Below are 17,108 nucleotides of genomic sequence, written 5' to 3' on the forward strand. Positions count from 1 at the left end.
CCGCCCCGGCGGGGGAGGCCGCCGCGCCCCCTCCAGCGAGCCCCATCCCGGCGGCGGTGGCGGCGGCGACGGCGGCGGCGGTGCCCGCGGCGGGGCGGGCGCAGGGCGCGGGGGGCGGGCGCGGGGCGGGGGGAGGCGGGGCGGAGGCGGCCGGAGCCCCCGGGATCCGCCGGCACCTCCCGGGCCCGGCACTCGCCGCCGCCGCCAACTTCGGCCGGGAGTCGCCTCTCGGTGCCGCCGTTCCCGGAGTCCAGCGCCGCCGCGGCGACGGGGAGGGCAGCGCCGGCAGCCTCCCCCCGCTCCCCTCTCGCTGCCGGCCGGGGGCTCGGCGCGGCGCGGCGACGGGGCCGCGGCCCCCGGGGCAGGTGCGTCCCCTCGCGGTCTCCGGCCGCCGCGACGCCGCGGAGGGGGGCGCGGAGCCCCGTCCCCGCCGCGGGCGCCCGCTCACCTGCCGCCGCCGCCGCCCGGGGACGCGGCGCCCGGGAGATGCAGGTAGGAGGCGGCCCCGGCCGGCGGCGGCGGGAGGGCGGCGGCGGCGGCGGGGGGAGGAGGCCGGGGGGCGGGAGGCGGGAGGCGTTTCGCCGTGCCGGGCGGCGCGGCTCCCCGGGCCCGTCCCGGGGCCGGACGCCTCCCCGGGCGGCCCCCGAAGGGGCGGGAGGCGGCGCGGGCAGCGCCGGGCGGTCGCTGCTTTCTCCCAGCCCGGGAGACGCGGCCGCCTTTCGCCGCCGACCCCCGGCAGCGCGGCCCGGGGGCGCCCCCGGCCCGTCACGGTCGCCGGTCGGGGCAGGGCAGGGCCGCGGGGATGGGGCGGTCCGGGCTGCGCGGAGCCCCCGCGGCGGGCGGCCCCGGCCGGGGGAAGGAGCCGTCGGGGGCCGCGGCCGTCGGGGGGCCGAGCCGCGGCCGCTGCCGGGAAGCAGCCGCAGGGAGCATCCCCGCTACACGGGGCGGCGGAGGGGCGGCCGGGGCACGGGGCTGGGGCCGGCTGCCGGGTGGCCCCGGGGTGGCCTTGGCGGCGTTGCTGGCGTGGGAGAGACCTGGTCTGGCAGGAGAGGCGCTGCCCGGTCGCGAGGGGCCGTACTCCGGCTGGGGTGCGAGGGATGCTCCTCCGGGGTGGCGGGCGCTGAGCCGCTAAAAGAGATTTTCCTCGGACATGACAGATGCGAGTTTGGCAAAACAGATGTTTCTCCGGTAAGATGGACGTCGCTCTGAGCGGAGAGATGTTACTCTCGGATGAGGGCCCTTTCCCTGAGCGTAAGCACGGCGGCTTTCCCGAGAGGACCTGAGCTCCCTGCCCACGCTGTCCTCCTCACCCACGTGCCCGCGGTCTGGCAGCGTGCGCCGTCACGGGCCGTGGCGCGGGAGAAGGTGCTCGTGCGCCTGGAAACGCAGACAAGTCGTAACGTTGTGCCCGGTCTCACGGTACCAGGGCACGAGCATCCCAGTTATGTTTGTAACAAACACGCTGTTTTATGAAATTTGTTTTTTTCTGGGAATTGTGGTGCAATACTTCCCGTAGCGGTCTGGGTAAAATTACTTCCCCAAACATATTTTTGTGTGCTGTGATGCACATTGCTGCCCCATGCTTTTTGTACTTTTCCTCTGCCGCCAGATGAGCATCCCTGTCAGGCTCTCTGTCCAACTTTTACCTGCCTCTTAATGCTTTCCTGCCTGTACTCTCCAGTGTGTGTTCATCATCACCCTTGCTCCGCTGCCTGCACCCACATACTCACCTGGTCGTCTTTGGGGTTGGGGGTTTTTTGTGATGGAGCTCACACATGTACCAGCATTTATGTTCTCACTTTATTTTCTTCATAGCCAAGAACTTGGGTGCACGTGCCTCACTGCACCCGCACATTTTGGATATAATCTCTACCACGCTTCACCCGCACGCGTGGACTGTCTTTTCCACTGATGCCTCCTTGTCTGCCTGCGCATCGAGGGCTCTCTCCTGTTGTCCTTTATTTGGGCTTTTGTGTCTTCACAGCCTTGGGCACACACGTGTTAATGGGCACACAAGGCATCTCCTTCCTTTACAGTCATCTTCGTCCGTCTGTCCCTTCAGAGCCCTTTACCCTCCCCGGGACATGCGTATCTCTAAGGTTTTCCCCGCCCTCCCCGGCAGGTGGGAGGTCTGCAGGGGGGCACCACCAACACATTCCCCTTCTTTCCCACGTGCGCCGCTGGATATCAACACACAAGATGAGGCGACCGCCGTTTCTGGTGGTGGCGGGTTTAACCTGGGGGTGCCTGTCTTCTGTCACGCTCACAGTTGCTGTTTTAAAAGGAGAACCCAGTTTGGTACATGCTCTTCTTCCCAAAGGAGAAAGAAGTGGGCTTCCTCAGAATTGTCAGGAGAGACAGACTCCTCTTAAACCTTGTCCAATGCATGGACACCTGGGTTTGTCCAAGGTGAAGGCTGGGCACTGCAGGAATTCAGGTGGAATTTTTTTACCCCAAGCGTCCAACGTATGGGATGAGTTACCGCATGTGGCAGCAAAGCCAGCCCAAGTACTCATTTTTTTCCTTCCTTTAAAGAAATTGGCCAAGTATGTGAAGGGAAAAGCATGAGGTTGAACTGCCAGTGCGGGGTAGGAGGCAGAGCTGGAGAGGCGAGCTGGCCCCGTTTCAGCGTTTCCTCTGCTCCCAGGCTCCGTCGCTCGCTCGCGTTTCTGTGCCCAGGAGTGTCTGCGAGAGATTCCTCCCTCTTGGAAAGGGGTCCCTCCCTAGCTCCTTCTGTTTCATCGATGTTTGCACACCTCTCGGTAGCTGTAAGCAGCCCCTGTGTCCTTTCCCCTGTCTCTAGTGCACGTACAACGAAAATCTCCTTCCGCGTGTGACTAACCTCTGTTTAGGGAAAGCTGAAGCTGAAATTGTGGCTGCAGGCTCCCAGCCCTGGGAAGTCTTCTCTCTCGGTCCCTTCCCTCCCAATCTGCCAGAAATCATGACATCAGTTGAAAAAAATGAAAGTTTTGAAAGAGCTGGGTCTAAAAATTGAGGGGTCCTATTTTTTTTCAGGTAGTAAGGTATGTCCCAATTTTATTTTCCAGAATTATTCTGTGAAGACCAGAAACACACCTTTTTAAAGAAAAATGCACATTCTTGTATAGTGAAGTCTCCAGGAGCTTGGACTTTTAGGAGGAGATCAAATATTGTGAAATTGAAAAAAAGAGTAAATCAGTGCAGTCACCTTTAATGCTGTTTGTTCCTTTCTCTAGCCCAGTAGGCCTCTCTGTTTCTGGTCTGCTTCAGATCGTGAGTCTTTTATCCTGAAGTTGTTGGGTCTGGGTTTCAAGGCGTGCAGGGAAACCACTTCTTTTCTGAAAACTGCATGATTGCTCATTTAAATGAATATAAATTGTTACTGTTCATAAGATCTTTTTTCTAACGGCTGATCAAAGTTCGAGTGAAAACCATTTCATCATTTCCAAATTAATTGGACACACACACAATAAGCGTTTCAGACAGACTTTTAAACACAGTACTTTTAAAATCAGGATGTGGATAGCCAAGGCATGTTGTCATGTAAGACAGGGCAGTCCGTGATTTGCTTCTATTTTTTTGCAGAGCAAGGGACCTTCACGTGCAGGAAAAAGACGTACAGGCTTCATTAAAACTGAAGGCAGCGCAGAGAAGAGTCACGGGTATTTTTCCTGAACTGGAAAAAATTCTTTTCTCACGGGAGATTTAAGGAAGGTGGACCTAGGTAGCATTTCAGAAAGAAAATTAAGAGGTAGTGTGGTGTGATACCTGAGCGCTTTCAGCGGCACTGAGAGTAGCTGGTACTCGGAGAGCTTTCCGATTCAAGAGGAGAACTTAAAGCCTGCAACTGGGCGTTTAAGCTCTATGCATTCACGTTAGAAACAGGCAACGTTTTTAACAGCAGGGTGATCAACCATCGAAACAAACGACCAAAGGCAACATTAGCTTCTCCAGCTCTTAAAATCTTCAAATAAAGACCGAATGTCTTTTTGGAAGTGACGCTTTACTGGAGCGTGAGTTCTTGGGCTCACTGCAGAGATAACTGGCTGAGACCGTATGGACAGAATTACAGACAAGACCAAACCCTGTGATCCGCCACCCCCTTCCAAGCTTTGGCTTAGGCCTTGATAAAGCTTACGCACGCCTTCCCCTGCTCTGCGTGAGGTAGAGCAGCGGGGTCACTGAAAGCAGATTGTCGCTTTTCAGCACAGCTGTTTCCACAAAGTAGGGATGCTCTCGTGTACCTTGTAATTGCATGGCTGCTCTCCGCGAAAGCGCTTTGCAAGGGGAGCCCACTGTAGATGGCAGGCTGTCCATATGTGGGGATCCTTCGCTTGTCCTTGGGAGCTGTGAAACGGGCAGCGGGGTTTGAAGACTTGCAGTAGGGCTGCAGGCAGCATGGGGAAAGGAGTGCGGTGTGTGTCCCCTCTGGTCCTCGGGGCCTGGGTGACTCAAGCTAGAGTTTGGCTGAGTTTGTGAAACTTTAACTCCTTGTTCTTTTATTAAGGTCATCAGCAATTGCCAAGTCTCTTCTTTCACCTTTTTTCCCTCAGAAAGGGAGCTCCACAGGGCTCTGGAACCCGAATGGCTATGCCAACAGTGTGGGCCCTGTGTTTCTGGTTGGGTTTTCCCTGGTGCCTTTCCTTTGCGCTGTCCCTGTGCACCGTGCATACCCGGCTCGTGGGACGGTGGCTCTCCTCAGGCTGCAGCGTCCTGCATGCTTCTCTCAACAGCTTTCCTGCTTCTCAGGGGTGCTGCCTCGCAGGGAGGTGCTTGGAGCAAACGACGGGGAAAAAATGTCCCCACAGTCGGGTGCTCCCCCACCTGCTCGCCCCCGATGGCCCTATTCTGGGGTGCCCCAGCCCGCGGCTACAGCCCCCCAGCAGTTTGTTTTGGGGGGTCCTCCCCAGGGCTTGGCAGTGGTGGACGGTGAGGGCTGTGTGAACCCCGTCTCTTCCCCTCGGTATGTTTACCTGTCTAAATTTAACTCCCCAGCCAGCTTCATCCATCCTAAGCCGACCTGTTCTCTTGTGGCTGAGCTGTGGGTCTGGCTCCTGCTGCAGCGTTTCCTGGCTGCCTCGGGCTGGTGGTTTGCTGCTCGCTCCCTCTCTCTGGCTCTTTCGAGGTCCTGGGCAAGCCAGTTCTCCCCGCTTGTAGGTTTTATTTTTAAATCTGGTTGCGCAGAAAGGGACCAGACAGCCCTCAGGACTGGAGGATCCCTTGTTCTCTCATCCCTGGTTGCTCTGAGTATTTACTCTGCAGTGGGCTTCAGGAAATCTTCCCTTGTCCTGCTACAGCCCACAGCCGTTTTCCTTCTGGCTGTGGTTGCTCCCAAACGGAGACCAGGCATGTGGAGGAGCTCCCTGGCCATCTCTAAAGGGATGATGCCTCTTTCAGCCCCTGTCAGGACCCCGGCAGTGGGGTCAGTAGGTGCTTCCCCATGGAGGCACCTTCCTCGTTTCACTTTCTTCAGAGCTGGGCGTCCCTGAGCTGGCTTTCGTCCCAGTTTGTCTGGGAACGGAGTGATGTGCCCCTCAGCTTCAGAGGAGCCGGAGGGAGGGAGAAGCAGGGAAGAGGGAGTGCTCCTCTGTCTGTCGGGCTGGACAGAATTCGCTTTCTTTAGAGTTTTCAGAGTTTGGGACAGTAAATATGGCCCAACCTGGCAGCCTTCTTCATCTAAATAAAACCATCGGGATCAAACCATTCATGTCCTGCATAACCCTGCAAGAGACCCCTAATTGATCTCTGCCTTTCCGGGCATGCCTGCTTGTCGTGTAGCTAATGCTGTGGTCTACCACATGAGAGAGATGGTTTGAATCCTGGCCTCCTCTGTCACTCTTTGAGCTAACCCGGTGGCCTTGTGTTTAATACTCTCATATTCAGAGGAAAGGTAACGAAGGCCAAGGTTTTCAGCAATGACTAGTGATTTGGGGTATCCGATTTGAAACACTGTCAAAGGTCCCGATTTTTTTCCAAGGTTCAGCTATTTCTGATGCTTGGGCAGGCTTAAATAGTCTGGACTCGATTACTCAAAATGACTAACCCATTTTGCAAATTTTCATCTCGGGATCTGGAGCAGAATTAGCCAAAACAAAATGAGATGGAATAATGCAAAATGTAGGTCTCTAGCAGGGATGCTCAAATGGAGTGAGTCTTCCTAGAGCAGGAATCGGTTCGTGGCCAGGGAGCTCACGACACTGTTGCATGCAGGGGTTTGAGAAAGAGTTCTTGGTTTACTTTAATTTGTGGGTTTCGGTAGCTCATGAGAAAGGCTTGAAGGTTTTGATAGTTTTATCTTAGGGAAAGAAAAGGAGAGCAACATTGTATCTTTACATATAGCTCTGTGTGTGTGTGTGAAGTTTAACTCTTCTTTTATTTGAAGGATTTGGGGAAAATATGTTTTCTGTAAACTCTCATCTCAGCTGAAGATGAAGGAGACAGAGCTGGTTGGGTGGAGCACGTGGTTTGGGTTGTTTTTTTCATCATTAAGGGCAGAGGGTTAACAAAAGTCATACCAATACCAGTATTTCTGTGGTCTCCCTAAATTTATCTTCCTTTTCCAGTTGTTCAGCTTCTTGGCTGGTTTGGTATCATTGTTTCACTGAGTCCTAAAGCATTGTAGCACCTCTGTTGTGGACAAGTTGGAGTTCTAAAGCAAATTAAATGAGAATCTCCCTTGCTTAGCTGTGAAAACATTTCTGAGCTTTGTTATGCATCAAAGAATAGTGAGAGAAACTTATGAGCCAAATATGTCTTCAGTAATGGAACATTTTTCAGAAAAAATAATTTTGTGACTGTTGGGTTCATTACTCTCTGAGGTGTTCCTAAGTACTCCGAAGTTGTCTCTAATCATAAAAAATTGATGCTGTACAAAAGAAAATGAAGTTCCTTTTTTTTCCTCCTCTTTTTACAGATAGAGCAATTCTAGAGGTTTCCTTATTATATTCCATGGCCCAGATTTGTTAATAATTATGGTAACTATTGGTCCTGGCAGAAAGTCAGGGGTTTGTTTAGTAAATATTTTGCCATTATCATTTCTGTGTCACAGCTGGGATGGTTTGGAGTATCCTGTGGCTGTCATCACTGTCGATTCTGCCCGGCTTTGCACCTCTGAAAACTTTCTGAAAGCTTTACAATCTCGTATTGAGATGCTGCAGATATTCATGGGGTAGCCCCATGACTCTACATGCTGTAGTGGAGGCTTCTGGTTTTGGACCAAAATGTCAGCTCTCGCTCCAGTGCGCGGTGTGTACAAACCAGATTTCTCACCGACATCTGCAGCCTTGCGGGTGACTGCAACTGTTATTCCACCTGCGGAGATTTCGCGGCCTGCCATACAGGTAGAGCGGAGTTAGTGCTCCTGTGAATTATGACCAATTACCTGTCCCAATTTCTTTTCTGTTTTTCTAACTATTCCCCATTTCCCCCTATTCTTAACAAGCTATACGGGAGTTTTGCCAAAGGACAAAATGAACTTCTATTCATTTTTTATTAATGGCAAGAAAGTTTTCAGCTGGGTAAGCTTGGTAAGTGCAGCACTGTTTATGTTCAGCTTTTACTGTAGCTGCACAGGCTCTTTCAGCATCTCTGCCATTTTCCAAGGAGCCTGCGCAATCCTGAAAGGCTCAAGAGCTGGTTGTCTTCTCCATAGCATCCTGAGGTGATTTAAGAGTGGGTCTGTATTTCTGCATGACAGTTGCACTCCAGTAGCATTAAACCCCATTGCACATAACAACCAAACTTTTCGACCACAAAGCACGTAAAACCTCTGTATCTTCTAAGGAAATGGTGCCATTTAGGTCAGACTCGCACACCAGGAACAATCGACTCCGATCAATCTCTGTCTGAATTTGGCTGCTTGTGTTAGGTTGTGTCTATGCTGGAGCAGTGCTGGCACGGCTGGGCAGTACCGGGCTTTTCTGCCTGTTGTAGCTGTGACACCTTTCCAAAGACCATGAATGAAGGCAACAACAGCTCCTTCTGCAGGCACAGCTGCAGCCACGTGCGCATCTTTGTCAGCAGAACGGTATTCACTGTGGTGTTGGGAGGCGTGTGTTTTTATTATTTTTTTTTTCACTCCATGAACTAACAAAGTTTTTTGAGGTGAACTTGATAGTCTGGACCAGGCCCTACTTACAGATGCCAGGTAATGCTTCTAAGTCAAGCATAAAACCTAGCTCCAAGCAATAGGAAAAGTGGTTACATTTAGATAGAATTAGTTTATGTTAGCTAAGCCTAACTTTAGGTCATAGAATCATAGAATCATTTTGGTTGGAAAAGACCTTTAAGATCATCGAGTCCAACCGTTAACCTAGCACTGCCAAGTCCACCACTAAACCATGTACCTAAGCACCACATCTACACGTCTTTTAAATACTTCCAGGGATGGAGACTCAACCACTTCCCTGGGCAGCCTGTTCCGGTGCTTGACCACCCTTTCAGTGAAGAATTTTTTCCTAATAGCCAATCTAAACCTCCCCTGGCGCAGCTTGAGGCTGTTTCCTCTTGTCCTATCGCTTATTACTCGGAGAAGGCTGAACTAGAAAATGTATTTTAAATACATCAGAGATAAGGCTCTGTCAGTTCATTGCCACTTTTGGTGAACCTGCGTAAGATCTGAGTTGATGAACCTCGTGCTTTGTGCAGCTGATCCCGAGCTGAGCAGGTGGAAGGTGACGGCCGCAGCACGCCTCTGAGCCGGCAGGGACCGCTCTGCCTGTCACCTGTACCATTGCTGCACTTCCCTGAGGCAACAGGGAAGATTATCCTCTGATTTCCCAGCTGGTCCGGTAACTCATTCTTCCTCCTGGTAAAAGAGGTGGCAATCTTCACAGAGGCCAAAACCTTCGTCCATGGCCAGGGAAGGATTATCCAGCAGACCTGTGTGCAAGAGGACATGTGTATGCTGGCCTGTAGGGTATGCTGGAGCTGGACCAGGGATGGGGGAGGGTACGGCCCTGTGGAATTTGTGGCTCATTCGCATCTTGGGATAGGTGTCAAAGGCTGCCGTGGGGTGGGGATAGCTTTCTAAACTCAGCCTGGGATTGAAAGAGCTCAAAAGCAACACCCGTTCCTAAGTTATGGATTGTCATCCAGAAGGTCCATCAGTCTAGCAGGTGCTGGTCTGATGTTGAAAGCCACGGAGTCACTTGAACATGATCCATTCCCTGTTGGGTCCCAGGCAGATGTTGCTGCTCTGCTCAGTCATGGTTGTGACTCCACCTAAATACATTTTACTTTTTCGTTCAGCTCCTCTGCCCAAATGTGCAGGAGCCTTTGACTTTTAATACCAACATCATCACATCAAATTCATCACTTGATCCTGTCACTCTTTCCTTGGTAGAGCTTTCTCTCAGTGTACCTCAGCATCGTGGTGAGTGGATCTTCCAGACCATCTTGATGACTTGTAATCTGAGGTCCTGCATCTGTGACTAGTCGCCCTAAATTGACTTGCTGTGTGGTTTTTGTCCTGGGCAGACTGGCATGTTCATAGCCATTGTCCCATGTGTCTGAAGCAGCAGACATTAGTGGTGTAGTTGCCTTTTCGGTCCAAGTTTACAGCCCCCTGTTTGGGATATACTGCTTTCTCTCATTGTCCCCTCTTCTACAGAAAACTCTGGCTGGTCATTTCTGCGCAGGGCGGAGGTTGCTGGTAGTCGTACATCTGCCTAAAGACATCTTCAGAAATTTTGTGGATTCCTGAAGCTGGAGTTAGGCTTTTGTTTGTTTTTCTGCAAAGAATTAATATTAAATAAGTCACAAGCACTTAGAGGTAATTTTATGTTTCCAGAGGCTCGTTTGCGTTTTCCTTTCCTAGGTTTTGCAAAGCAGGCCTTTGGAAAGAGGTCTGTAATCTTGTATGTTGATGAAGAGATGCTGCTTTGGAGGGCATCGAGGAGTATCCTCAGACCCCATTCCTCATCTGTGTGCGAAGTGAGTTTTTGTTTGCCCAGTACTCATCTGACACCGTGGACCCTTTCCCCTAAATTAAAATATCTAATTGCTCTGTAATATTTCAGGTACCTAAAGAAGTCTGGGTGCAGGTATGCCAAATTCCTGGACTTCTATAAGGAATCTCTAGTGTGTCCCCCGTGTGGATATCCCCATTGCAGACATCCGTATGCTTGGAGCAAATGCCCAATCCTCAAGCAGCAAACCAAACAAACATAGAGCTGCTAAAATAAAAAGGCTTTCGTAAGAAAATATGGTTTGGTCTAAATTGAAATTTTCAGAAGAAAAACATATTTTTCCATAGTGATGTTTCAAAACCTAATGATTTCTGTTTCCAATTGACATTCAGACTTAAATGTCATTTTAAGTTGAGACCTGAAACAAGAGCTTAAATTTCAGGTCAACAGCCCAAAATCTCTTGTTTTGGATCAACATTTCATTCTGAATGTTTTGTTTCTATCAATAATACCTTGGGTTTTTTCCCCCTGCATTTTCAAATCAAAAGCGTTTGGAATTGTTCATGGCATGAAATAGTATAATATTTTGACCTTTCATCCTTATTTGGGACGCAGGCAAATGTTGAAATCCCAGCCCTTCTTGGGGAACAGAGATTCCATTCTCCGACCAGATCCACAAAAGTATATTTCCACTGGTTTTGCTGGCCGGCTACTTCAATACTTTGTGTGTGATGACTTGTAATTCACTGCAGATTGAATCTGTGGTGTGTCCACATGGCTGGTCTGGAGAGGCTGAGGGCAGTTAATCTTTTGTGCTCTGTGTTGTGCTTTCAAATTAATATCCAGATTTCTTTCTCAAGATCAATTTTCCTTTCTAACCAGCATTTGGTAGTGCCCTGCACAGCTGCCTGATACATATTCCACGCATGGATGAGGGCTCTGGTGCTCTCTCAGCCTAGCTATGAGCTCTTACATGAAATCAGGATGTTTCAGAAGTTGAGACAGCTTCTTGGTCGTCTATTGTTTGCAGTCTCGCAGACTGCCATATATCTTTCTGCTCAGAAGTTACTTTTTCCCCTTCCCACCATTGTGGGGAAATTTTTCCTGCCAGGCTCTGTGCAGCGTGTCTCTGAAGCAGTTTTATGGTGTTCCCCAGAAGCATGCTTTTGTATAGCTGCCTCAAAGCATAATCCAGAGAAAAGTCTCTGAAGCAAGAAATGTCTTTTTCTGTTTGGCTTTGAGGTGTTATCTCCTCTCTTCCAAAATGCAATTGGCTCCATCTACATCCCTAAGCTGTTTTGTTTGGAGCAAAGAGAGCTCAGAAAATCAAGGGAGGCCACACACATAAACAACTGTGTGTGAAATCAATTAATCTAAACGAGCAGGAGACATATTCTTGAAGGAGAAAAGACTGCTTCTCACAGAAACCTCCCTTGTGTACGGTACTGGCGGGACTGTTACGAACATTACGTCACTGGAACAACGATGAGCTAGGTGAATATTTTAAACTTTTCGGCTAGTATTGGCCAATATTTAGAGGTAGAGTGGTGTTTGATTGTGTTTTAAGAGACTTCCACGCTCTTTGTGAGTATTTTAGCAAATGATTTTCATAATGGAAATGCTCACAAATACAGTGTTAGCATGCTAAAGCAAACGCTATCGAAGGGACCTAAATTTTGACATCTTAACTTCAAATATTTGCATCATAAATTTGATTCCAGGAATTGCACTTATCCAGTCAGGGATAAGAAGCTATGCCTGTCATTCTTGTGTCTTCAGGTAGCAGATACTGTCAGCAATACGTACACAAGCAACCTACAGGACAGGAATTATTTGCAAGAGTTTTTATAAACAATTTTTAATCTCAAATTAGAGAAAAATCTTATATTGCTTTTTTAGAAAAATACGATAAGAAAAAGAGATTCCCTCAAGCTGTATGTTATAAAGTATTATTCGTCTCTGCAGCTGCAGGAGTGTGAAACAGGACACCAATGTGTAGGGATTTCTGAACCTGGTTAGCTCTTGGGTCGCGGTCATGCATAGCGGCAGTGCCCAACTTTCCCCGCAGGAGGAGGGTTATTCACGTCTCGGCACATTGTGGTCTTGTGCTTTAGGGTGCCCAAGGGTCAGTGATTATGATCATATCCCAGTTCCTCTCTGCACCTCTTTAAATAATAGTCTACTCTCCTAGCTGGCTGGCCTGGGGCAGCGGTAACTCGTGCTGGGAGCAAAAAGCTGTGCTCGGCCTTTCTTGGCTGAGGGAGGGCCGTGGAAAGGAGGCCTCGAGAGAGCACTCTTTAGGGGAAAGGAGCGAAAGATTGGGAAATCTAGGAGACAGCTACTCCACTCAACCTCCTAAATTGTCACAGGAGAGGATGAAGCAGCACAACTCTGAGAAATCAAAAGTCTTTAGGCTTGCAGTGTTACTCAGACATTAAAATCTTTTCACAGCCACGAAACTTCCCTGGCCCTACCCTACCTCCCGTTTGGGGATGAGGAAAATAATAAGAGAAATTGCTTTGTGTTTCGCACTGAAGTCTCCCTAATGAATCACACTCTGCTTAGTCCAGCCCTGAACTGAGAGTTCATCCTATGGAGGGAAAGGTTCCCAAAGGCTTGAACTAAAACCAGCTGTGTTAGGGAAAGCTGCAGGATAGGGGTCTTGATAGGATACTGCTGTTCATACAACCTCATCATTAGATTTTTGCCCCGATTTCTTGTTTCATTTCTAGTATGTAATGGATTATTTTCCTGATTTGAGAAGAAAAGAAAGTCCTTTACGACTAAGACACTAGTGTGAAATTTTTTTAGTTGAGGCCAGGAGATTGTCCAGCATGGAAGCCAAGAAGATGCCCTATTCCTGCGCTGCAGCTGGGAGCCTTTCTGGAGAAAGCGGAAAGTCCTCCCTGTAGCTTTCTGGGTGGAAGGGAATCACCGTGTACAACCTGCCGGTGCCAAAACCCGACAGGTTGGCTGATGCTTCCGAGCAGCCACTGCCTTTTATCGTTCTGATCACCATCATATATTTGCTATCTGATTTGATGGAGGCTGAGAAGATCCCTTCCCAGGGCCCTCAGGGCAAAACCTGGGCTTCCTAGGGCTGAGCTCTCTTTCTGACCCTCGCACAGCCTGGGGGTGACCCCCAGAGGCATCTCTCTGGGGAGGTGTCTGCTGAAACGCACCAAATCATTTGCAAGTTAGCTGGCTATACACTGCTGAAATTCATCCCCCTCAGGCACTTTTCTAGATCCCAAAAGCAACCAGTGTGCTTCTTCGGGCACCTAAATATGGCTGTTAAAAAGTGGCTTATTGTCCCCTAGTTTCACTTCTATGAAAGAGGAGCCCCAGCACGTTCATAGTTCTGTGATGCTCGTGTGGCACTTACACCACTTTCTCTTGCAACAAGCCTGAGGAGGAAGGGTAGATGCCATTCTCGTCCCCTGCGTCCCTGCGTTGGATGGAAATACAAAGAACATTCGACAACACAAATAAATTAAACTGTTAATTTCCAGGACCTAATTACAGCTCTTGGGTTTGCTGCCTGACCTGAAAATAAAACTCCTCTTGTGAAGTTCCCGTGGTTTGTTTTTTTGTTTGTTTGTCTTGTTTTAAACAAAGCAAATAAACAAGAGCCACGCTACTGAATAGGAGAGGATGGCTTGCCTGGTTCATTTGCCTATATTCCTCCCTGGGTTTTGCTCAGCCGGTTGTGCCCCACGCTGCGCTTTGGGAGGGGCGTACCGGGCTAAATATATCTGCACTGCCTGTGAAATGCAGTATGGGGTGCTGCGTCATTTGCTGGAGTTTACTTGGAAACTAAGGTGGGAAGCCAGCTTTTATTTTCAGCCTTGGGTCAGATGTGTTGGTCAGTCGTCTCACCCAGAATTTTAGTTTCGATCAGGAGCTTGTCCTTGAAAGACAGTCATAAAACCTACTCTCTAAAGAAAAAGCCAAGCTATTTCAGCAACAAAATAACATTGGGGCAGCCATATTTTTCTTGTTCAGCAACCAGATTTACAATCCGAGAGTTTCTTCTGATAGGTCACCTTAAAAAAAGCAAAAAAAAAAACCCCATAGCTCAAATATCATGGCTTAATGAGTAGAGGAGTTGGTGTGATGCTGCGTGCTCTAAATATATCGGCAAGAACTCCAGCGCTGGCAGCACACTGACAACTGGAGTCCTCGGGCTTTCGCTTATGTTGGGACAGAAATGTATACATCCAAGAAATGTGCGAGGAACAGATGCAACTTGGTGACTAAAGAGGATTTAGATTTGCAATTTCCAGTACTCCCTTTTGGCTTGTCTTCCTCTGCTGTTTCTGCTAGTGCAGCAGGAGTGATTTCACGGGAAGGGACGGTATTCCCACAGCGTGGACGTGCCGAGGGGCGGATGCAGCGCAAGGAGGCACACCTGAGCTCGCTTTAGTCTCTGCCTCGTGCAAGTAACAGCAGCAGGGCAAGTGTAGCCACGCTGGTGACACGAACCTGCCGGGGACTCTCAGGGACTCACCCAGGCAAACGGGTGGGTGGAAACCCTTGCTCTTTCTCCATGAGCTTGCCAGGAGCTCCTGCCTGCATGTCTAATGTCCTGCAGTCACATCTCCGGCTGCTGAATACATTTTTCTTTCTTCTTCCTTATGCCACTGTAGCTGAGAGGAATGCCAGTGTTGCTCTATGGCTGTCTTACTAAAAAAGGAGATGAGAAAACTCTTCAGTATAAGGTTTTATATTTATCTAGGGGGATAATGATGATGTGAAGTAATTTCTGTCTTGTGCTTTATAGTGCCTAGCGCATTGGGTCCTCTGAATATTACTGCAGTGTGAGCCACACATTGCAGACCAAAGCCATACAGCTTTGGCGGCATAGAGCTCCCAGCACACTGGGGTCCTGGTCTGCACCGAGGGATCCTAGAGCTCCGGGATGTGCACTTCATGCTAATGACAATAAAATCTTGCAGATTTGTCTCAGAGGATTCAGTTGTGAAGGGTGAGGTCTGGGCACTGGGATTTCTGGGGTTAACCCAGGCTCTGTGACTTCTGGTAAGCTTGAGTGCCTTCTTTCCTTCATGGCCTTCACCTGGGCACCGATGGCTGTGAGCAGCAGAGAGTGCAGAGGATTACCATTGCCATTTGAACCTGCCCAGGTGTAGTTTATCCTCTCTGTAACATAGGAGTGTTGAGAGAGCAGATGGGAATTACTTTTCTTTAGCTTCCCTCGTGGGCTCTGCATCTGGTCCTGCTTTTCCAACTGTCCAGTGGTTCCTAGGAAGGTGGTAGGTAAGTGAATGATCCTGGTAAATATTGTTGTAGAAGCTTGGCAGCTTTGTATCTCTTTGGCTTTCCTGTACTGTGTTCCTTGGTGCTTTACATCTGCAAAGTTCCCTCCCTCTTCCCATCCATCAGTACCCCTGCCTCAGGCCTGAGGAGTCTGTACAGCTTCTGTAGCTGGCATTACCTGGTTTCAGCGATGGGTTGGCAGGGCTTGGGGAAGGGTTTTTTTTCTGGCAGGGGTAGGCGGAATACACAAATAGCTGTCCCACAGCCGTGTGCTCCAACTGCTGTACCGCACGCTGTTACATAAATATTCATGGCTTTTATTCAAAGGTTATGTGGAAAGTAAAGGCTGTCTGCACAATGTGCTGGAAAGATACCTCTGTTAGGCAAGGAGGTGCTGGATGGAAGTGTGTGTCTCTCTGTAGTCCACCTCAGATTATTAACTAAACCATAATAACATGTGATTAATCATTGAAAAACAAGCGTTGCTCCTGTGTGAAGCTTGCTCCCTTCCTTCTTACCCCCGTTATCGCTATGGATTGCCTCCTGGCCGGGCACATCGGCCATCTAGTATCGGTGGGCAGGTTGCATCCTGAGTGTCTGCTTCTTGAAGAGCATTGGAGGCTTTGCCTTGAATTCAGCTGCAGAAGGTGAAATTGGCTGAATCAGTAACTGTGCCTGCACAGAGGGCAGGTTGTGTGAAACCGCCGAGCGCTAACGCTGCGCTCTGAGGACAGCGGGTTGTTTTGCCCATCAGCAACACTGCTGATGCTCAAGCTGGAGTTCCTGAGAGTGACTCCGGGAGTGCTGAAAGGATTTGGTTGGCGTTCTGGTGTGTTAATGTCCCCAGTCCCTGTATCCTGGGACTCCTGGGCACGAAACTGCCTGCAAAGGGCAGCTGATCTTGAGATGTTGAGTTCCTGAACTGCAGGTTCCCAGCCCCCTCCGCAGAGGGATGCGACGGAGTGCCAGAGGACGTGGCGGGCAGGAAAAGCGTGCACCTCTCTGCCAGTTCTGCTCCTTGTTGCAAGTGTGAACGTAAAGCAGCGGATAGATCTTGGCAGCCCCTGCTCTCCCTTTGGCTTCTGCATGGGCCTCTCATTTTGGTGCCTTTGAGAGAACAGCTGATGAGATCAGGGTTGCAGTTTTGGGGAGCAGCCCGGCCTTACAGCAGCAAATCATTCAGCCGTGCCAGCCAGAGTAAGCGTGAGCTTCCCTGCTGTTGGTGGGCATTTGGTGCAAGGGGACAGGGAGGGGAGGGGGAAGAAGGGAAAAGCAGCCTCGGGACTGGAAGTAGCAGGGACAGAAAAGGAAGCAAACAAGGAGAGGGGATGTGGTAACCCAGCTGGGTTGTGGTGCATGAGAGGAAGGGTGCGGGTCCACCTCCCAGTATTGACACTGCACTGGTGTGTTAGGCTGGTTGACCCCGTGGGCAGTGCGTGTGTCGGGAAAGAGAAGGGGAAGGGGGAGATGTGGTAACACAGAAGACTAACCCTGCTGCTGCGAGCTTTTCTCTGTTGGCACCTATCTCCCCTTCTGTATTTTCTCACCCTTGCTTACCTGAGGACTGTCATTGCCGAAGTAAAACCTGCACATTGCTCATATTCTGCGTAGGAAAGCTGCAAAGAAACCCCATAGCTGCAGAAGACAGAGTAGGAGATACTTCCCCCACCCCACCCCAGTGATTATGGAGCCAGTGTTCCAGGAAAAAGAAAAAATAGGGTGTTGTGTCATGGGAGAGATGGTCTTTCTCGTGGGATCTAAACCTTTGTGTCTGACCAGTGAAGGTGTCCTGGCACTGATGCTAATCCTGCCCAGGTTTTACTGTGCAGTAAGTAATGTAAAACACGTGATAATTCCTTCTGTAGTTTCAGTAGAAATTTTTCATTTCCTAAACAAGTGCGCTGTGTTCCTACGTCCTGTTAAGCCGCTGCTGTGTGCTGCTCC

General features: G+C 50.0%; 1 protein-coding gene across 1 annotated transcript in view; it reads left to right on the forward strand.

Annotated features, from left to right (window-relative positions):
- The first annotated feature begins 234 nt into the window (after positions 1-234).
- Positions 235-17,108, forward strand: part of WNT5B (Wnt family member 5B) — a 73,691-nt gene continuing 56,817 nt past the window's right edge. Inside the window, exon 1 of the mRNA XM_087765831.1 lies at positions 235-492. Within this exon, the coding sequence (XP_087621957.1) occupies positions 487-492 (6 nt within the window). The 5' untranslated portion in view covers positions 235-486. The remainder of the gene's footprint in view (positions 493-17,108) is intronic.

Source organism: Nipponia nippon, unplaced genomic scaffold (genome assembly GCF_047370975.1).
Source record: "Nipponia nippon isolate SJK-2023a ecotype South Korea unplaced genomic scaffold, ASM4737097v1 scaffold_3, whole genome shotgun sequence".
In the NCBI taxonomy this organism is placed as follows: Eukaryota; Metazoa; Chordata; class Aves; order Pelecaniformes; family Threskiornithidae; genus Nipponia; species Nipponia nippon.